At 51.6% G+C, this 21,188-nt stretch overlaps 1 protein-coding gene across 1 annotated transcript in view; it reads right to left on the bottom strand.

Annotated features, from left to right (window-relative positions):
- CORO2A (coronin 2A) overlaps window positions 1-16,010 on the bottom strand; it is a 16,570-nt gene extending 560 nt beyond the window's left edge. Inside the window, exons 1-12 of the mRNA XM_028494302.2 lie at window positions 15,974-16,010; window positions 15,779-15,853; window positions 12,832-13,016; window positions 10,311-10,460; window positions 8,906-9,085; window positions 8,050-8,166; window positions 7,333-7,437; window positions 6,501-6,597; window positions 5,467-5,579; window positions 5,053-5,143; window positions 3,879-4,153; window positions 10-2,559 (exon numbers count right to left, since the gene is read on the bottom strand). Coding sequence (XP_028350103.1) covers window positions 2,428-2,559; window positions 3,879-4,153; window positions 5,053-5,143; window positions 5,467-5,579; window positions 6,501-6,597; window positions 7,333-7,437; window positions 8,050-8,166; window positions 8,906-9,085; window positions 10,311-10,460; window positions 12,832-13,016; window positions 15,779-15,853; window positions 15,974-16,010 — 1,557 coding nt within the window. The 3' untranslated portion in view covers window positions 10-2,427. The remainder of the gene's footprint in view (window positions 1-9; window positions 2,560-3,878; window positions 4,154-5,052; window positions 5,144-5,466; window positions 5,580-6,500; window positions 6,598-7,332; window positions 7,438-8,049; window positions 8,167-8,905; window positions 9,086-10,310; window positions 10,461-12,831; window positions 13,017-15,778; window positions 15,854-15,973) is intronic.
- Window positions 16,011-21,188: the final 5,178 nt, after the last annotated feature.

The following is a 21,188-nucleotide window of genomic DNA, read 5'->3' as shown; positions in this document are numbered from 1 at the left end:
AAAAATTACCTATCCCTCTCCCTTGCTGTGAAATAATTTAAATAATTTATTGTAGATGTAAAAAAAAAAAAAAAAGAAGGAAAAAGGAGTTTGTTCATGGATGCCTTCGTATTGTTTTTAAGCACGAGGTCTGGGTCCCTCAGGGGTGGGGAGGGCTTGAGAAGGAAGGGATGTCTCTGTGTCGAGGAGGCATGCGGGAAGCTCTCCAGACTGGCCCCACCTCCATGCCTTGCAGCCAGTGCCTTTTGGGCTTGATGATTCTTCATTCTCTGAGGTTAGGTCTTCTCTTCTGAACTTGGGGATAATAACACCTAGCTGACCCATATTAGAGTAGAATGTGTCAGTGATTGAGGGTGGGAGTGCTTTGTAAACTGTGACATGCTGGCCGCAAATGAGGTGGGAAAGGTAACCCCATCCAGTGGAGCTCTGCTCCCCTGACAATGCCTGGGATTTGGCCTTTGGCAAGCTTGGCGGGCCCCAGTGACTGAGTAAACCCGACAAGGAACATGGGCACCTGGTGTGTGTGGGCAAACAAGGGGACGCAGCCATGGCTCGGGGAGGGGGCAGTCGGGAGCACAGAGCCCTCACTGTGCTGCAGTCAGGGTCCCAGAGACACCCAGGACAATGCTTCTTGACTTTTTTTAGGAGCTTCCAGCATGGACTCAGAAGATAGGGTTGAAGTCCCAGATCCTGTCTGGCGCTCATTGTCCTCATCTTTACTGCAAGTAGGTACAGAGGGACTAGCCCAGTGGGTCTCTGTCCTCTCTGTATTGCAGAATTACCTGGGAACTTATAAAAACATACACAAGGTCAGGACCTACTCTGGAGATTCGGCTCCAGCTGGTCTGAGGTTGGGCCTGGGTATCTGTATTTCCTGAAGGCTCCCAAGGGGATTCTAAGGTACAGCCTGGGTTGAAACCTACCAGGCTAGGTGGCCTCCTGCAGTTCCCATCTTAGCTCCAGGATCGCCCTGTGCAATGGGCAAACTCATCGTCTGCCATAGCCTTGGTAAAGAGGGGCACATTTAACTTCCAACATTCCCCGTCTCTAGCTGGGTTGTTGTACTGACCACTGAGAAGGAGAGAACCTTAGAGAAAGGGCTCAGAATACAGATTCACAAAGGAGGGACACAGAAAAACTCTCAGGCCGGAAGGGAAGTCAGGGCCATCTGGTCCCACTTCCTTGCCTAGTGCAGCCATCCTTCTCCAGAAACCCTCATGGCTGGGCAGCCATGGGGCTCTGCCGGCCACACTTCCAGGCTGGGGTTCCCTACCTGCTGGGGACCTCTTCTATTACCTTGGGCTGAAATCTGCCTACATCATCCTGGAGGAGGCAGGCTCTGCGACCTCAGGGCTTTGGTGGTGGCAGTCAGTAGCCATGGGCACCACTCTGCTGTCTGCATCCCCACATAAGGGATAGTGTCTACCCATATTCGGCTGATTCTGGTTGAAGAGAGAGAGGATGGCCTCCTGTCTGTGTTCTACAATTAGGCTGAACCCTGACTTACTTCCCTGGAGTTAAACTTCCTCTGCTTCTTTGTCAATGTCTTTGGAGTTCCTGCAGCAAACCCAGATCATCACCCTACAAGTAGTTTTCCTTAGGTCAAGGCCAAGGTTTCTTATCTCAGGTGGCAGATCCTATAGAGGGCAGCGCATTCCAGGGTCCCCCTTGTTCAGATGGAGAAAGTGAGACCAGAGAGGTAATGACTTGCAAGAGGTCACTGAGCAAGTCAGGGGCACAGCTGAGGCCAGAACCAATGGATTCCTGCCTTGTGGGCTGAGAACTGCACATCTGCTGCATCATAAACTGCAGAAAGGCAGACCCAGGAGACCAGGAGCTCAGCCCAGCCTGGCCATGAACTCTCTGGGGACCTTGATTACTTGCCTCTCTCTGGGCCTCAGTTTCTCCACCTCTAAAATAAGGAAGTTGGGCCACGTCACTGGTTTTCAAACTTCTAATATTTTTTAGTAGCAGAATTATGTATTCCATAGAAGCTAATATATAAAACAGAAAGAAGGGGAGCTGACTGGTAGGGATGGAGGTGGGGAGGCACAGCCATCCTGACTTAGCCTTCCCCCCTTGCTATGGACCACAGTTTGAAAACCACAGGAAGGTTCACCTCCTAGGACCTTCCAGCTCTAACTTTCTACAATGTTCTTCCCCTTGAGAAGTTACCGTGGGCCCTTCAAAACAATTAAACAGAAGGCAACGTATCATCTAAAAAGAGTCAATTCAGACACTGTTGTTTCAAGAAGGCAAATAGAAAATCGGCACCAGGTCCCACTGGAATCTTTCAGCGACCAACAGTTTCATCTCTGGTAAAAAATACAGAAATAGTGGCTGTTCTCGGGGGACCTGTGGTTTGGTTCCGGACCTCCCCGTGAGCCGAGTGGCGTCCCTGAGGGCGAGGAGGGCAGAGGACCCTGCTCAGAGCCTCTCTGAGCCCATCCGCAAGTTTTTGATCTCCAGTTCCAATTGTTTGGCCTGGACCTCACGTTGGGTCACCAACTCCCGGAGCCTTCGGATCTCATCTTGTTGCCGATAGAACATCTGCAGCAGCTGGGAAAGCACAGAGCAGAGGGGAAGGTCACCTGGGTGTCCTGGGATGCAAGGGGTCAGGACACCAGCAGAAAGCATTAAACATTGCCCCTTTTTGACTCAGAAAGGTGGGTGATTACATTTACGTGGCTGAGGCCTGAGGGGACAGCCATGGCATAGATCTTTTACAAAAACCTAGTTTTCTTCACCCAATAAATGAAAATCAAAAAGTCTTGACGTTTCAGACATTTTTTGCCTCCTTAGATTCCCCCATGGGTGGAGCAAAGGATACTTGGCCCTGAAGTCTTAGAGACTGGAGTTTTCACCACCGCTAAACTACGTGACCTCAGGCAGGTTACTTACCCTCTCTGAACTTCAATTTCCTCCTCTGGAAACTGGGGGTCAGAAAACTAACCTCAGCATTATTATAATTGTTGCCACTGTATACAATGATACTAGATGTTGGGTGTTGCCCCTAAGGATTTCGTTTTTCCACTGGATGCTAACAACACCCCTATGAGGGTGGTAGTACTAGTACCCCCACTTCACCACTGTGGAAACTGAAGCTGAGAGATTCAGCCATGCCACGGAGCAACTAAGCCCATGCGCCACAACTACTGAGCCTGTGCTCTGGAGCCCGTGAGCCACAACTACCGAGCCCACACACCACAACTACTGAAGCCCCCACGCCTAGAGACCGTGCTCCAAAAGAGAAGCCACAGCAATGAGAAGCCCACGCGCCGCAACTCGCCCCCGCTCGCCACAACTAGAGAAAGCCCGCGCGCAGCAACCAAGACCCAACGCAGCCATAAATAAATAAATAAATAAATAAATAAATTTATTTTAAAAAAGAGAGATTCAGCCCCCGGGTGCAAGGTCCTAGAAGTAGCGCTCAGTAGAGCCAGGATCAGAATCCCTCTGTGAGACACCAGCCCTTGTGTTCTTAGCCGCTACACGCTCCCAGGGCTGTTGAGAAAATACAGTCAGATGATATATCGAAGTGCCTACCTACCCAGGGCCTGGCACACAGGAGGCACTTAACAAATGTTGACTCAGCGCACAGAAAATCCTAGAGCATCAGAAGTAGAAGGGACTTTACTACCTACCAAGTCAAACCCTCGGCATTTTACAGATGGTTCTCTACCACCTGTAAGTAAACCCACCACCTTGACACACAGATGGTGCTCATGACGTGTTTGTGAGTGAATCAGCAAAGTGAGTTAAGGGGCTAGGCCAGGCCACACAGCTGGTTATTTTCCTCGCCCCTCACTTTCTACCCCCCACCAGCTGCTCACAGCTGCTCCCCTCCCTTGGCAGGCCTACCCCACCCTCGTTCGCACCTCGTTCTCTGTCTTTGGTGGGGGGCATTCGAAGATGTCAAAGCCATTTGTGAACCAAGTTTTCTTCTCCTCCAGTCTGTGTTCTGCCGCCCAACATGGAGTCCTCTCCTCCAGCAGGGAGAGGGGCCTCCGGCCATCTTCTGAGGCCAGCTTTTCTGTCTGGTTGAAGAGACGAGGCGAGGTGTGGGCCCTGGGCTTGGAGAGGGGTCTCTCTGGGGGCAGAGGCTGGGGGCTCAGCAGCTCGGAGCCAGGCCTAAGGGACATCAGGACTGGCCCTGGGAGGGAAGCAAAGGGCTGGGTGAGGACTGAGTGCCCCCGAGCAGGTGGGCACGGGGGGCACTGACACACGCAGACACACACAGAGCCACACGGAGACACAGAGATACACGTGACACGTGTGGGCGATATGGCTACATGCAGACAGGCACAAACCCACAGACCAGGGCAAGCAGAGTGCAAATACACACTCGTGTGATTATCTAAGCGAGGCTTGGTTTGTAGGGGCTGCGCAAGAATACCGCGGGCTCCTTGCGCCTGCGCTGCGCTCTGCCGTCTACCAGTTCATGAATTCTCCCAACACCCCAAGAAGCAGGGGAGGCAGGCATCACGGCTACAATGAGGAAACCGAGCCCAGAGAGGAGCGAGACTGTCTACGGGTTACACATCAAAGGGAGGGGGCAGCAGGCAGCTCCAGGGGCCGCAGCAGGGGCGGGAGCACACACTGCCTCCCCCTGAGCAGGCCCTTACGCTGACAGGCCAGGGAGGGAGAGTCAGGGCAGGCAGAGTGGGGCAGAAGGGCCCGGGCCGGGGCTGCTGCCTAGAGGGTTTCTGGGGTCAAAGAGTAATTGCAGAGGTGGCGGGAGAATGGGCAGGGGGCGTCCAGCTGAGACTCTCCAATCACTGTGCACGGCCCAGAATTTAAAGACGTTTTCCTTGGAGCAAAATTCCTTGATTCGGAGGGAGCTTCCTGAGCCACTTGGGACGAGCCCCTCCCTCCCTGGACCCATATGCGACCATCCTAACCACTGGGAACCGACTGTCAAGGACGAGTCCTCCGGGGTTACGGGTTACGGGAGGACACAAATACCAGCCAGACCCCTCTCAGCTACTTGGGGCAACTGGACGCTCCGTTGTCCCGCACATTCAGCCGAGGCCTTTTCTCTGCCTTCCTCACCTTTATTCATCCCACTGAGCCACTCCTGGGCCGTCAGAGCGGGCTGGGCACCTGCCGTGGGCGGGTAGATGTCCTCTTGGTAGGATTCCGACTGCAGAAGTCAGGACAGTGAGCGCGGGGATGGTGGGGGAGGGCCCTTAGAGATCCAGGGGTGCAGACTTACCTCAACCCCTGTGAGTTGAGGAAACTGAGGCCCAGAGAGCAAAGGGATGTGCCCAAGGTCACAGAGCAGCTCAAGAGCAGAGGGGGGGAGGGACAGCGCGCTGACCACGAGACAGGCTTCCCCTTGAGGAGGGGCCATCAGCCTCCCTGTTGCTCCCCCAGGGGCGTGGGCTCCAGGCTCCAGGTCCCGGGGTCCTTCTTCTCCAGGAGGGGTTCCCCACCTCCCTCAGAGACGGCTCACACCACCCTTACCCGCCGGGGTACAATCATGGATATGGGCTCGATGAGGCTTTTGGTTGTAATCAGCTTATAGAAGCGGAAGATCTCACAGGAGGACACGTCGAGACCTCTCTTTGGCATAACACCTGTCGGGAGATGAACAAGGAGGGCCAAGAGATTCCTCAGGGTGGGCTGGGGCCCCAGGGACCCAGGGTGAGTGGCAAAGCCAGGCTGAACACCTGGATGTGAACAGAGACCAGCCTCTTTCCACTATCCTTCCCTTAACAAACAGTCCTATATTGGACCAGGCCCCGAGCTGGGGAAATGGGGTTGAAATCCTCAGACTTTGTCCCCTACCTTCAAGGATTTTAGCTAAACTTTTACAGGAAGTGTGCTCTGCTCAAGGCCCTCCATCACCCTCCCCATACCTCCCCACCCAGATGCTCTTAATAGAGTGATGCCAGCTTTCCTTTGATTAGTGTTAGCATGCTATCTTTCTCCATCTTCACTTTTTTTTTTTTGGTCGCGCAGCGTGGCCTGTGGGATCTTAGTTTCCCGACCAGAGATTGAACCCGTGCCCCCTGCAGTGGAAGCACGGAGTCTTAACCAGTGGACCACCAGGGAAGTACCTCCATCTTTACTTTTAATCTAGTTGTGTCTTTATATATAAGTGGGTTTCCTGTAGAGGGCATATAGCTGCGTCCTGATTTGTTTTGTTTTGTTTTTAATCCCTAAACACACTTAAAAAGTAGGGCCTCTCTTAGGTCAATGTCCCCCATCTCCTTGCTTCTGCTGTAACTCCTTAACTTTCAGCTAGAACACCTTCATCCTCTCCCCATGCTGTGCTCTGCTTCCCTTTTGGCTCCTCAAGTCTTGCCTCCTCCAGTAAGCCCTCCCAGACTTCTTCCTGTGTGCTCCAGAGAACCTCCCGCATACCTCAACTAGAGCTCTCATGACTCAGAGCGTTGACCCGCTGTCTCCCCTCCCCAATGAGGGGCCCTCTAGGGTGAGGCCTGACTCATCCCTGTCTCCCCAGGCCCCAAGTGGCCACAGTGTCCCACACTCACCGATCCCCTTCTGTGGGTTATAGGAGCGGTACTCGGTCAGGTAGTTCAGGTGAGGTTTGTCAGTGCTGACCTCATAGTAGCGGATGTTCCCGTCTCCCTGTGGAAGGGAGGGCACCGCTCAGAGCCGGGCCCCATCAGCCCCCCACCTGGTACCCACTGCCACACAGCAGAAACCTGGAGAGGATTGTGAGTGAAGAGCTGGCAGAGCCACCTCTCACAAGGGCAGACCAGAGGACTGTCACCAAGGCAGCAGGGCACCAAGACACCTCATTTTAACACTTAGTCCCCCCAACCATGACCCAAAGCCCACACAGATGCCTCCAAGGCAGAGGCTCTGGGAGCACAGGCCTGAATCCCACTCCCATCTGAGAGCTGCACACAAAGGTCAGAAGTGGGGTTCCTGAGACCATCCAGTGGGTCTTACCCCTGGGTCATTTCTGGTTGTCACTGTCATAATGACTGGGTGGGGAGGTGGGTGCTGCTCCTGGCATTGGTGGGTAGGGGCCAGGGATGCCAAGTACAAGATAGTCTTACCCAATGAAGACCTGCTCTGCCTCAAATTTGAAGGTGCCCCTGCCAAGAAACACTGACTGGTCCCTCCTTATCTGGACCCAGAACTGGGGAGGGACTAGCTCAGGGTGTCCGGCAAAGCCCTGGCCCCAGGTGTTCTTGTGGAGCCAGGAAGGTGGGAGAGGGGCGGGGCTCACCACAGGGGCAGAGTATCTAGCCACTCCTGCCTGTCCCTGCCCCTGCCCCGTACCCCAAGGGCCCCAGGCTGCGGTCTGGCCGCCAGTGGCACCAGGCCGCCACCTCCCTCCTATGTCAGACTGACCTTCCCCACCACGTAGAGCATGTTGGTATCCGAGTCATAGAACGGAAACAGCACGCCTGAGGAGCCATCGAGGTCCTCCTCTGCGAGAGGCACAGAGAGGTCATCCTGCAAGGGAAGGGAGACCAGGAGGGCCTAAGGGTCACTCATGGAGTGCCCCTTGGTGGTGCTAAGATAAGAATTTCTGTCACAGGGCTGTGTGTGCGTGTGCATGTGTGTATGTGTGTGTGTGAGAGAGAAAGAGAGACCACCTTCTTTTCCCTTGCTAGCATTTTACCTTTAACGAATCATTTCTCATACACATGATGTCACTCCAGCCCTCCTCCTCCTGTTTTGTACCTACTATAATGCAAGGAGATTCAGACAGAGAGGAAGCGATCTGTCGAACTCCTGGCCGAGTGCTCCTTGAAATTAATACTGCTTGGCCTGGTCTTCATCCCCATCCCCACCCCCACCCACCTTGAACAGGCAGCTCCTCTTGCCCACACACCTCCCTATTTCACTCTAAGGGCTTGCTCCAGCTGTTCCCTCCACCTAGAAGGCCCTTTCCTTCTCCTGCCCTCCCCCCCCCCCCCAAGTCCTGATCCCAAACTCAGCCACCTCCCCTCCCCCACGCCGAGGCTTCTCCTGGGTCCTGACCCCTCCCCTTCCTTGAACAACAAGATGCACAAGGTGTGGCGCTGGTGAGGGGGCGCTGGTGGGGCTGCTCGGGAGACTCACCTGGTCCCACAGGGCCATCTGCCGGTTGTTCCATCGGGATGTGCCCGTGGACAGCAGCTTCTTCAGGTTCCCCAGAAATAGCACTTTGTTGGCCCGGTGCCCCTTATAGCTGGCTTCCTGGAGGGACATGTGTGGTCAGGGACACCCTGTCTTTGCTTATGCTGCTGCTCCACCTGGAATGCCTTCTTGTCTCATCCCAGCTCTGCCTGGAGAATCCTTCCAGAGGCACCACCTCCAGGAAGCCTTCCTGGGTCTCTCCCATCCCCATAAAGTCTCTCCCACTATTTTTGTTGAGAGTTCTTTTTCTGAGCTAGGACAGAGGTAAACTTCGGCCCAGCTCCATGTTTTTCCTAAAAGATTATTATTGAGCATCCACTATATGCAAGGCATGGGGCTGGGTGGCCACTGTCACCTGGGATATCTCATTTAACCCTCCCAGAGGAAGGACTAATGGCCCATTGTTGCAGATGAGAAAATAGACGCTCCGAGAGCAGAAAGTGCTTGTCTAAGCTCACACAGTGGATAACAGTGGTGCCCTGAGGTTTCTTGACCCCATGTCATGCCTCCTGACAGAGGCGAGGCACAATGACAAGCTTTGGAGTTAGACCAGGTTCCAGCCTCAGCTTTCAATGTGAGCAAGTCCCTTAGCCTCTCTTCAGCCTCAGTTTTCTCATCTGAAAAATGGGTATGACATATTCTACACCCCCCCCCCCAACAGATGGGGATAAACACGCATGAAGGCTTGGCCAGAACATTAACATCATTACTGCCCTGTTCTCAGACCTACCCCACCCTGCCATGCCCACTCTACTCCTCGCTCCTCTGACCCCAAGCCAGACCCCAGCCCAGCACTGACCTGGAGGACGGCCCCTGCTCGGGGGTCGAGAACCCGAATCTTGCGGTCTTTACAGGCAGTGGCCAGCAGGCTGCCGTTGGTGTTGAAGGACATGGAGAGGATCACGTCTTGGTGACAGTTAATTGTCTTCACGGGGCTCATGATTACAGCCTCCTTTGTATCCAGGTTCCAGACCATCACCTGCATGGCAGAGAGCCGGCTCTGAGCACAGTGCATCCCCCCTGAGCCCCGCCCTGGCCTCCACAGTCACGCGCCAGCCAGGCTGCAGTGAAACACGGTATCCCCGGGAGGAAAGCCACAGATGGCAGTTTGGCCAAGAGGCCTTGGGTGGGAGGATGGGTCTGCCGGCTGAAGCTGCCACGTGGCAGGATGGGGAAGTGGGGAGTCAGGCTATCTGGCAGTGAAAAGAAAACACCATCTGCTTGGAGCAATGAAACATCCATGCTGGGAGGACCCCAGGGGACCAGATAGTCCAGGGGGTTTCAAACAGTCATTAGCAACAGTTTCTACCACACAGATAACAAGGGCTGCCATGTTTAACTACACAGCGTATGCACTGCACAGCTCCAGGGCAACCCATTCCCGTAGTCTATAATGCGAATAGCGCCCCCTGGAGTTGTGTACAGATAAACTGTACAACCATAAGCAGTAGCACACCCTACATAAACAGACAATAGAGCACTTATGATCAGAACGGGATAAAGGACCTCTCAACCACTCCCATCCCACATCAACCCCATTTGTGTGCAGACTGAGAAACTGAGGCCCAGAGAAGACAAGGGACTTTCCCAGGTCATACTGCAAGTCAGGGACGGAGTGGGAATAGAATCTAGGTCTCCTCTACTGTGAATTTTCCCAATCCACAGGGCCCACAGCTTGCTAGCTTTGAAATCAATGGAGCAGGGGGAGGCATCCCTGGGCAGGGTCCAGCCCATCCCCTCCAGAAAGACGAATGGATTGAATAGTGTCTCCACCCCCCACCCCCCCACCAAACTCATATCTAGCTGGAACCTCCGAATGTGACCTTATTTGGAAACAGGGTCTTTGCAGGTGTAATGCGTTACAATGAGGTCACACTGGATTTGGGTGGGCCCTACATGCAATGACTGGTGGCCTTGTACGAAGAGGAGGGGATGTATAGATACACAGAGAAGAGGGCAGAAGACAGAGGCGGACTGGAGTGATGCAGCTACAAACCAAGGAATGCTTGGAGCCACTAGAACCTAGAAGAGGCACAGAAGGACTTTTCCCTAGAGACTTCGGAGAAAGCATGGCTCTCTCTCCCAACACCTTGATTTTGGATTTCTGGCCTCCAGAACTATGTGAGAATACAATTCTGTTGTCTTAACCCCCCAAGTTTGGTCATATGTCAGGGTAGCCCTGGGAAACTAATACACAGACCCACCTTGTAGTCATAGCCGGAGCTGAAGAGAATACTGGCGGCTGTGGGGTGCCACTCCACCAGGCCCACTCTGCGGGCGTGGCCCACCAGCTCCTTCTTGCAGGCTGTGAGGTTCTTTGCCAGCAGCTGCTTGGGGATGTCCCAGATTTTAATCTGTCAGGGAAGACATGGCCCAAGGGAAGGGTTAGCCGGGGTCACCTTGGCCGTCCACGACCCTGAGCCACAGAACTGGCAGTGCTCAGCAGACAGTCCGGGGGAGCTCTCTCTGTATTTATCTCTCACTCAGTGGAGAGGCAGCTGGGGCCCCTCAGAGAGACAGGCGCTTTGTCAAGGTCCTCCAGCCCAAGGAGGGGCTGGAGATGAGCCTAGGCCTCTGGTAATCTTTGCCATTCTTAGCGACCTGAGGCAGTGGGTGAGTGGATGGGCCACAGGCCTGATTCCCAGGCTGGATGTCAGAGCAAACCTGCCTCTCAGCCTAGAATACCCCTCAAAGTACAGTGCTCTACCTGCTCCTGGTCCCAAAGGCTCAAGGTAGAGCTTCAAGTGCCAGGAGAAAGGGTTTATGCTATCTCCTCAGGGAGCTAGGGAGCCAGCACAGTCTCTGGAGCAGGACAGGGCAGGGATAACCCCCAACCACTTCCGTTGTAGCGACCCCCTTGGATGGCCCAGAAGAGGAAGACTAAAGGCCAGAAGGCAGGGTTGGATGGGGTCACAGGCCTGTATTCCACAGTGAGGGCCTGGGAGGAGGGGCTTGGGGCTTCCTTCCAGAGCAGTGTTGTTGAGGATGGAAGGGGCTTACATGGTAGAAAGTCATCTCCCCATCTCAGAGGCATACAAACGGAGGAACAGAGGATGCTACAGAGGGTGACAGAGCCCAGGCTGGTGTTGACTTAACGTCCCTTATTGTCCTGCAGGGCTCTCAGGCCCCTATGTGGTTGTACGTCCTCTTTCTCTTAGGATCTATGGGCTTTCAGGTAGACTTTGCTTGTAATTCAGCATTTATTTCCTGGTCATCTTGGATTTAAAACCAGAAAGCCAACCTCACAATAGTGCCAGGCTCCAGAGAGATGGGAGTCTGGTCAGGGCTGTTACCAAACAGAACTGGACCTGGCTGGAGGACAGACTCTGGGCAGGCCTGTTTGGTAGAAACACACACCATCCCTCAGAGCTAGAGGGTCACCCCTGTCACTCCCAATAGCTGTGTCCACTCCTCCTGCCCCCGGGGCAACTGGGAAGGGACGGGTGATGAGGCTAGCTAGGAATTTAATAAAGACCTTGAAGGGAGCCTTCAAAGCAGGCCTGAAAGGGCAGGTATTCCAGGAGTGAACACAGAGTCAGATACTCGATATCCTGTCAGAAGCCCTACACTCATTTGAGACAAGGTCAGTTCTCACAGGGCCCGGCTGTCCCTTTGGTGAAGCCACGTCGGCAGACACTGTCCTTTATGTTCCTCAGCAACCCTCATATGGAAAATGACACACGTCCTCTTAGAATTTTCTACCTGCTTCTCTCTATGAATGGGTCTGTTTCCTTTGATCAGACAGTGAGGCTATTTCCTTTTTTTTGCCTTGGCTGCCAGGCAGCTCCGAGCTAAGCCTGGAATTCAACAGCTGCAAACCTCCATAGTTAAATTCCTCCATCTGTGGCTGCTGCTCTTTAGGGAAGTGGAACAGCTCAGTGGAAGGAGATTGGGCTCTGGAATCAGGCCTTAGTCGGAACCCTGGCTCTGCCTCCACAAACAGTGTGACCTTGGGCAAATTGCCACACTTCTCAGATCCTCAACTTTCTGCATCAGAAAAACATCCTACCTTGTGGGGTTGCTGGGAAGACTGAGTGAAATGATATGTGTAATAAGAGTCAGGAACACAATGGGCTCCCAATAAAGGGTAACTATGACTTTCATCCTTATTTCAATCATCTGATCATATCTGTGTCTTTTGTTTTAAGCCACACCCGCTGAGTTTTAGAAGTAGGCAGAGAATACGTTATAAATAACACCAAACATTGTGGAGTCAGGGACTATGATCCTGGTACAGAAGAGGGGCTCAAAAAGCTGGTGGGACTGAAGCTTTTGGGGCGGTTTTGGTGTTCACATTCATTTAAGGTTCCCACTCTTACCCTTTTAAATCTTCCCTCCCCACTGTCTATGAGATTATGTGGCACAATATTTTCGGGCCACAGTAAAAATGCCCTTCACAGCATTTTATAGTTCCCCCCAAAGATGGGCTTTCCCACTGGGAAATGAATCTCATTGGATTTTCATTAGACGGTTGGGAGCTATTATGCTCATTTTATAGATGGGGGAACTGAGGCCCACAGAGAGGAGGGGTGGTACCCCAAGTCCCACGGAGCCCAGAGCCCCTCCTCCTCAATCTAACTTACCCCCTCCGCATACAGTGACCTCACCTCGTGAAGGATGAAGGAGTCAGGAACGTCAGAGCTGAGTCCAGACACCATGCCGTCTCCCTCTGCCCCAGTCCCACTCCTCTCGGGAAAGGGAAACACCTCACGCACTGACACTCACCGTGGCATCTTCAGAACAGGAGGCGATCTCAAAATCATTGAAAGGGTTCCATTTGACGTCTAAGACATTCCCTCTGTGCCCGCAGACCTTTGGGTAGTGGGGGTCCAACTTTCCCGTCTGTAAAACAGTACCCAGGAAGGTTGGGGAGGGAGGGGGCTGATTCCACTTTAGCACCTGGAGGGTCCCTCGGGCAGCCAGCGATCACCGAGTAGACAAGAAAACGTACGGGGCAGAACTGGGAGTGAATCTAGGACTTACCACTAACCCCTGTGTGATCCTGGGGGAGTCATGGCACTTCTCTGAGCCTCGGCGTCCTCCTCAGTAAAATAGAGGTGATGATAGGTATTTCAGAGCGTTCATGTGAGGATCATAGGAGACGAGGTGTGGGAAGGGTCTAGCACAGTGCCTAGCACATGGTAGGTGTTGAGTAAAAGGATGTTTCCCTTCATATACTACTGGTGGGAATGCAAAAATGGTGCAACCACTGTGGAAAACAGTCTGGCAGCTCCTCAAAAGGTTACATAGAGTTAGTATATGACCCCATAATTCTACTCCTAGGTATAGCCTCAAGAGGAATAAAAACATAGGTCTACAAAAAGACTTGTACACCAATGTTCACAGCAGCATTATTCATAATAGCCAAAAGGTGGAAACAATCCAGATGTCCATCGATGGATAAATGGATATCTGAAATGTAGTATATTCACACGATGAAATATTATTCAGCCAAAAAAGGGAATGAAGTACAATGCTTTGACGTGGGTGAACCTTGAAAACATCATGCTAAGTGGAAGAAGCCAGACGTAAAAAGCCACATACTGCATGATTCCACATTCCACTAGATGATGTACCGGATGTAGTTTCACTGCTTGAGCAAATGAACACATCCCCTGGTACCTGGAATTCAGAACCCTGAATAATGATATGAAAAAAAAAAAAAAAAAAAATCCAGAATAGGGGGAATTCCCTGGCGGTCCAGTGGTTAGGACTCAGCGCTTTCACTGCCGAGAGCCTGGGTTCAATCCCTGGCTAGGCAACTGAGATCCCACATGCCATGCAGTGGGGGGGACGGGGGTGTGTGGTGGGATCCAGAATAGGTAAATCCATAAAGACTGAAGGCAGATTAGTGGTTGCCTAGGGCTGGTGGGAGGGGGCAATGGGGAGTGACTGCTAATGGGTGTGGGGTTTCTGGGGGTGATAAAATCATTTTCAAATTAGTGGTGATGGTTACACAACCACATGAACATCTAAAACTCATTGAATTGTACACTTAAGTGCTGAATTTTATGGTATGTGAGTAATACTTCAATTAAAAAGAAAGAGCATTTTCTTCCCTTCCCCTCTTTCCTGCTGAGAATTCCTGTCTAGGTGCTAGGAGGACACACAGTTTTCACAGCCCAGGCTACACAGCCCCGAAGCTGAGCTATCCTGGGCCATGGGACAACTACACCAGTTCATCCACAGAAACCAGCAGCTGGCAGGGACCAACACACTCATTTTACACACCGCACTGCATGACCCTGGCAGTACAGGGACCAGGACCAGGCCCTCTGCCTGCCAACGCAGGCACCGCCACATCCACTAGCCAGCCTCAGGTTCTAGAGCCCACCCACCGGAAGGCTCCACTTTTATATCTAAGTGAGGGAGAAAGTGGAGAAGAAAACTGGCCAACACCCACCCATTCAACACATCTTTACGAGGAACCTAGGGGACGGGCCCTATGCGAGGTGCTGGGTGAACATAAGACGTAGTACTTGACTTCACAGAACTAACTGTCTCAGGATATTTAAAAATTAATTTTGAAGAACAAAGTGAGCTCAGGGAATACCCACGGTCTCTCCTTCCCTCACCTCCCCAACTCTGCAGAGACCACTGCACTCTTGTGGTACGTCCTGAGCCCGTGCCCAAGGGAGATGAAGCAAAAGCCAGTGATGGTCCCTGGCCTTGCTTACTAGGGCAGCAAAGCAGGGAGCTGCTGTGAGAACAGACACAGGACGCCCCTGTTCACCCCTGGCAAACTAGGGGACAGACAACCGAGACTCTGGTTCATGGCGGTTTTATGCATGCACCTTAGTAGCCCTGCAAACAGGCTGTGGTCCTGGGCTCCCCTTCAGAAGTACTCTGCCCAATTCCAATCTTGCCCCTCGGGAAAGGGTCTCAGAAACCTCATCCTAGACTGGATCCCTTCCTGGAGGGGGAACGCTATAAAGCACATTATTTGACAAACTGGAATGTGAATGGTAGATTAAAGTATTGTTGCAACGTTAAACTGAGTGAATTTGACAATGTACTGCGGTTACGTAAGAGAATATTTCTATTTTTAGGAAACACACAAGTATTTAGGGATAAAAAGCAAAGATGTATGTACCTTACCCTCAAAGGGTTCAGAAAAAAAAATACTTTCACATACACATTCAGAGAGAGAGAGAGAGAGAGAGAGAAAATAAAGGAAAGACTTTGGACTTGTGTCATTTGATAATGATGTGTGAGGAGGTGAGCAAAAGTTCCATTTCTTTCAGATGGGTCTGACTCCTCCGTGGATAGAGAAAATGAGCCCCTGGGCAGGGAAGAGAGCCTCAGTACATTGTCTGCCTCAGACCTGGAGGTGCCTGAGAGCCACGCCTGGCTCTGATGGGTGCTCCTCCCAGGCCTCTAAGAGCAGAGGCCCCAGCCCCACGCAGCTTCTATTCCTTCTCAGCAAGCAAGGGATGGCTGGTGCTCCCCAGAGGCTGGCAGGCTCTGTGCCTAAAAGGGTTTGTGCGTAGGACTGACATTAACAGACATTAGCCAGTCTGATGGGCTATTGACCGGGCTGCTAAAAGCCCTGTCAGGGCAGGGACATTTATAATTAGGAGGCCACTGCTGCCTTTCAGCCCATTAGGCCAGCAGTCAGCCAGGGTCAGGCCTCTGATTTACGGGGGTGCAGGCTCTAAATCAGAGGAGATACACCTGCCCTCCTTGTAGACCCCAGGCAGCTGCTCAGCCTGGAGAGACGCCACCTCCGAGTCTCTGAGGGGCCGCCCTGGGGCAGACGGAGTGGATGGGACTGTAGGACCCATAAGGCAGAGCCAGGTGGGTGGGGGACCTCAGTTGCCAGGATAGGCGAGGCTGTAGGGCTATTGTTGTGACCCCTAGGGCTCACAGGGAGCCGGCTGTCTCCAGAACAGCATCAGAGTCATGGCCTCGGGAGACCCTTCCCACAGCCCAGGTGGACATGGAGGCAGAAGTAGGCTGCACAGTGTAGAAGAGGTTAGGCAGGCAGGCTGATCTGGCTTCCTGGGTTTGAATCCCTGCTACAGCATTTACTGCTGTGTGACCTGGGGCAAGTGACCTCAGCTCTCTGTGCCTCAGTTTCTTCATGTACAAAATGGCAACAGTAGTAGAATCTCATAGGGTGGGTATGAGGATTAAATGAGTTCATACACATAAAGTGCTTAAGACTCTGCCTCAGGAATCCCTGGTGGTCCAGTGGTTAGGACTCAGCGCTTTCACTGCTGGGGCCTGGGTTCGATCCCTGGTCGGGGAACTAAGATCCGCAAGCCGTGCAGCACGGCCAAATGAAAAAAAGAAAAAAAAAGAAAAAGACTCTCCCTGGTACATGGTAAGCTCTCAGGAAATTCACCAGTTTAAGTTCACCAGAACTCACACATTTATTAATTGTGAAAATAATTAATCACAATTACCCAGTTTTATTGTTGCTCAGCATGTTTCAGAGGGGCCCAGGGGTGTACTTAGCATGAGGCCAAGCTTCCATGGGAGACTCCTATCACTTCCTACACAACTGACGGGCAATGGCTCCAGGGGGGCCCTCAGTGAATAAATTGATGTCTTGATGGTATTCCCACTGATGGACTCAAGCACATTATCACATCTATAAGGAACAGGTTTGCAAGTATTTTCTTCAGGAATCATAATTTAGGGAGTCATTTATGTGCCAGGCCCTGTGCTAGGGGCTCTGCTAATATTATTTGATTTACCTCCAACCACCCCAGGAAGTAGTGCAAAAATCCCCACTGATAATGCAGAAGCTGGGGATCGGAAGGGTTGACAATCAGAGCCACTCCATCCACGGCAGAACCATGAGAACTGGGAAAGCTTCCTCTCACTCTTGGTCTGCCTCTTGCTATCCTCACGCCATAGTTATCATCAGCATCATGCAGGCCTTTCACTGAGGACCTACTATGTGCCAGGTCCTGTGCTGCGTGCAAGTGGTGGCAAAAGATGAATTACTCATGGTCCATGCCCTGCAGGAGCCTCCAATCTGTGGAGGTGACAGGTGACAGGATGTAGTGTACTCAGGGCTCACAGAGAGAAGCAGAGGCAGAAGAAAGGTCCTGGGGGGATTAATCAAAGAAGTCTTCCTGGAGGAGGAGGCCTTTCAATTGGGCCTTAAAGAAAGGGAGACTTTGACCAGGCTATGGTGAAGGGGAGGCATTTCAAGTCAGAAAGGCTGGGCCTTAGGTAGGTTTTAAGCAGAGAGGATCCTAAAGCAGAGAGCAGGGAAGGTAGATTGATGGTTAGGACAGTAGAGGAGGTCAGAGAAGAGGGGAGAGGCTGTGGGCATGGAGACAGTCACCCTGCACAGAGAGAGATGCCCATGGAGATATGGACAAGTGGACAGATGAGTCATGTCCTAACTAGAGGGGGTGAGACTTAGCCAGCGGGCTCCCCAGAAGAGAGAGTTGAGCAGGGGAAAGATGACAGGAGTGTTCCCTAATCCTGCGAACACACGTGCTGCTAAAATGCAAATCACATTCCCAGGAAGGTTTAGGGCAGAGCGTCATTCATCAGCCTTCCCCTCACATACACAGATGAGCATGGGGAATGTTCACCATAGAACCCCACACCCAGGGCTGGAAGTGGTGAACTGCAGAGGCTATCTGGTAACCCTGCTTGGTTACCTCCAGAGATGGGGAGCTCACTTCCTCCCTAGCTGGTTTATTCCACTTTTAGACCTTGCTGAACTGTGAGAAAGCGCTTCTTACTTGGAGCCTGGTGTAGCCTCCCTGTGGCCCTCCCTGTGGCCCTCCCTGCTCCCCTCACTCTCCATTTCTGGTTCTAGCTCTGTCTTTTGGGACCCCATAGATACCTCCACTCCCATCCCACTCCCCCAGTCCCAGGCCAGCTCCTTGGTATTTGAAGGCAGAGGACCCATTCCTTGAACATGTTCTTTTCCAGGCTTAATAGACCCCTAGAACTGGAAGAGACTTTCCCTCCAAATAAAAAGGTAAAATAGACTCGCCTACACCCTGCATTTCTAGAAGGGGAACCTGAGTGTGGAGGGGACAGGTGTATGCTGTGGAAGGCTCTAAGGTTCAAAACGTCAGCTGGGATGGGGATGAAGGATTTTGATGAGAAAGTCAGGACTTTGTGTGCAGGCAATGAGGGGTCCTGGGAGGTGTTTAGGCAAGGGAGTGACACGGTCTGACATAGGCTTAAGAAGGGTCCAGCTGGCCTCTAAGAGCACAGCAGTGAAGTGCTCCCCTGCCCCCTGCTCCCAGGCACCTGTTTGCCATGTGTCCGTTTGGCCCCTCAGGCCCATGCCCAACTCTGGCCTGGTCCACTCCCAGTGATGCTGCAGGGCCCACCCTCAGGGCTCTGCCTGCTCTTGCTGGCATTCCTCCCGACCTCCACACCTCACAGCAAAGTCCACCTCCCACTCTGATGGGGTGGGTCTGCCGTAGGCCCGGCACCAGGGTCCAGAGCCCAACCTGGCATGTCCCCAGGCTCAGGGTGGGCCTGTCCCCAGACCTTCCCACCGTGCCTTTGTTCCCAGAGCACAGCCCTTGGTTGCCTAGGCTGCAAGAGCCACCCTGCAACGGGCTTACCCTGGGTCTCAGCGTGCAAGAGGAAGGGACTGCGGAGTCACTCCCCTCGGGACACCTAACACCACCTGGGACATCCTGGCCCTTCTGAGGATAACTTCTGGGACATGGTGGTGAGGCCAGGCACCTTCCAATCCTACGTTCCAATAAAGAATTAGCTAGCTTGTCTCTTCCTTCCTTCCTTTACTAACACTCTCTGTGCCCGGATGGGACTTAATCCCTGGTAACTGACAAGGAGCCAATGTAAACCAGAGGTAAACCTCAGGAGTGCAGGTCAGCTGAATGAGAGTGGGGCCCAAGACCATGCCCAGGTCTGGGTCCTCACCCTTCCTGCTCAGGGTCCTTCAGGCAGTCAGCTCCCTGAGCCTCAGCCTTCTCATCTGTACGATGGGGCAATACTTCCTAGAAAATGAGCTAATAAAGGCACAGCATAAGCCCTGTCCCCGCTGACTACGTGAAAAAGGGCCCGCAGGCCTATCTGCCCAGGTAAGCACTGCACAATGGGACCAGAATGTGTGTCCTTTCCCTCTCTCAGCCTCTCCCCCCTGTACCGTCACACTGGATGTGGTTACTTAAGAAAATGCCAACCAAATGCAATGCGTGGACCTTTCTTGATCCTGATTCAAACAAACCAGGTGCACAGAGGCATTTATGAGGCAATCAAAGGCATTTTTACGTAACAGGCAATCGGTTGGCACAGGAGATATTGTTGATGCTGTGATCCTAGCATTGTGGATATGTCAGAAAATGTTAATATTTTTTAGAATCGCAAACTGAAATTTGTGGGGGTAAAATGACAAACTGCCCAGGATTTGCTTTAAAAAAAAACTTCAGGGCTTCCCTGGTGGCGCAGTGGTTGCGCGTCCGCCTGCCGATGCAGGGGAACCGGGTTCGCGCCCCGGTCTGGGAGGATCCCACGTGCCGCGGAGCGGCTGGGCCCGTGAGCCATGCGCGTCCGGAGCCTGTGCTCCGCAACGGGAGAGGCCTCAACAGGGAGGCGCCCGCATACCACACACACACACACACACAAAAAAAACTTCAGAGGGGACTTCCCTGACGGTCCAGTGGTTAAGACTTCGCCTTTCAATGCAGGGGGTGCAGGTCTGATCCCTGGTCGGGGAGCTGAGATCCCACATGCCTTGCGGCCAAAAAACCCAAAACATAAAACAGAAGCACTATTGTAACAAATTCAATAAGGACTTTAAAAATGGTCCACATCAAAAAAAAAAAAATCTTAACAAACAAACAAAACTTCAGGGGAAAAAAGGGGATGGATGAAGCAAGAGTGGCAAAGTCTTCAAGATTCTAGAATCTGAGTATGAAGAGTTCATTATATTGTTTTTAACCTACCTTTGGGTTTGAAAGTTTTTCCTAATGATAAAAAAGAACTAGAATAGAGCCTAGCTGCTGAAAATGTAGTTTGTAAACCAGCAGCATTGGCATCACCTGGGAATAGAGATGCCAGATTTAGCAAATAAAAATAGAGCATACCTAGTAAAATTTGAATTTCAGATAAACAGCAAAGAACTTTTTAGGAGAAGTATGTTCCATGTAATATTTTGCTTATGCTATAAAATTATTTGTGAAAATATCTTGGCAGTTTCTTATAAAACTGAACATGTAACTACTTTATGATCCAGGGATTGCACTCCTAGGCATTTACCCCAGAAAAATGAACTTACTTATGTTCACACAGAAACCTGTACACACAAATGAAACTTCAGTTCCACAACAGACCATTCCTGTATATTGAAGTATGTTTTCTAATTAATATTTTTATATTGCTATGTTTATTCTACTTCTTGAATTGATTCCTTTTAGGTATAAATTCTCTTCCTTCTCCCCTCTGATGTTTTGTTAGTGATGTTCATGATACAATAAAATCAAATAACATTAAAAGAAAAAAAGAAACCTGTACACAGATGTTTATAGCAGCTTCATTCCTAACAGCTCCAAACTGGAAACAGTCCAGATGGCCTTCAACAGCGAATGGTTCAACAAACTGTGTGCAACCACACCACAGAATACTACTCAGCAATAAAAAAGAATGAGCAGTTGATACACACAACAACTTCGATGAATCTCCAGAGAATTGTACTGAGCAAAAGAAGTCAAGTGCAAAAGGCTACGAAATGTATGGTTCCATTTGTATGACATTCTTAAAATGGCAAAAGTATAGAAATGGAGAACAGATTTGTTCAATTGATGAAAATTTATAAGTGCCAACTGTGTGTGCCCAAAAGGTGATATATGCGTAAAGTACTGGTTCTTCCCCCGCCACCCCCCATTGCAAGTACATTAGGAGGTGCTACCAGAAAAACACAAATGACTCTAATTCAAAGTACTCAGGGCATGATATCCTAAGAAAGGAATGTGTTGTAGAATATGTCATAAAAAGGAGAATGCTGTGGACATTTGGGGGAGGGATAAAAAGTGGCTATTCATGGACATGGTACATATCTCCATTTACTTAGGGCATCTTCAATATTAGTCTTTCAATGATCCTCTGTAATTTTCTCCTAGTAAGTCTTT

This window comes from Physeter macrocephalus, chromosome 9 (assembly GCF_002837175.3).
Source record: "Physeter macrocephalus isolate SW-GA chromosome 9, ASM283717v5, whole genome shotgun sequence".
NCBI lineage: Eukaryota > Metazoa > Chordata > Mammalia > Artiodactyla > Physeteridae > Physeter > Physeter macrocephalus.
This window is presented reverse-complemented; position numbering and strand designations above follow the sequence as displayed.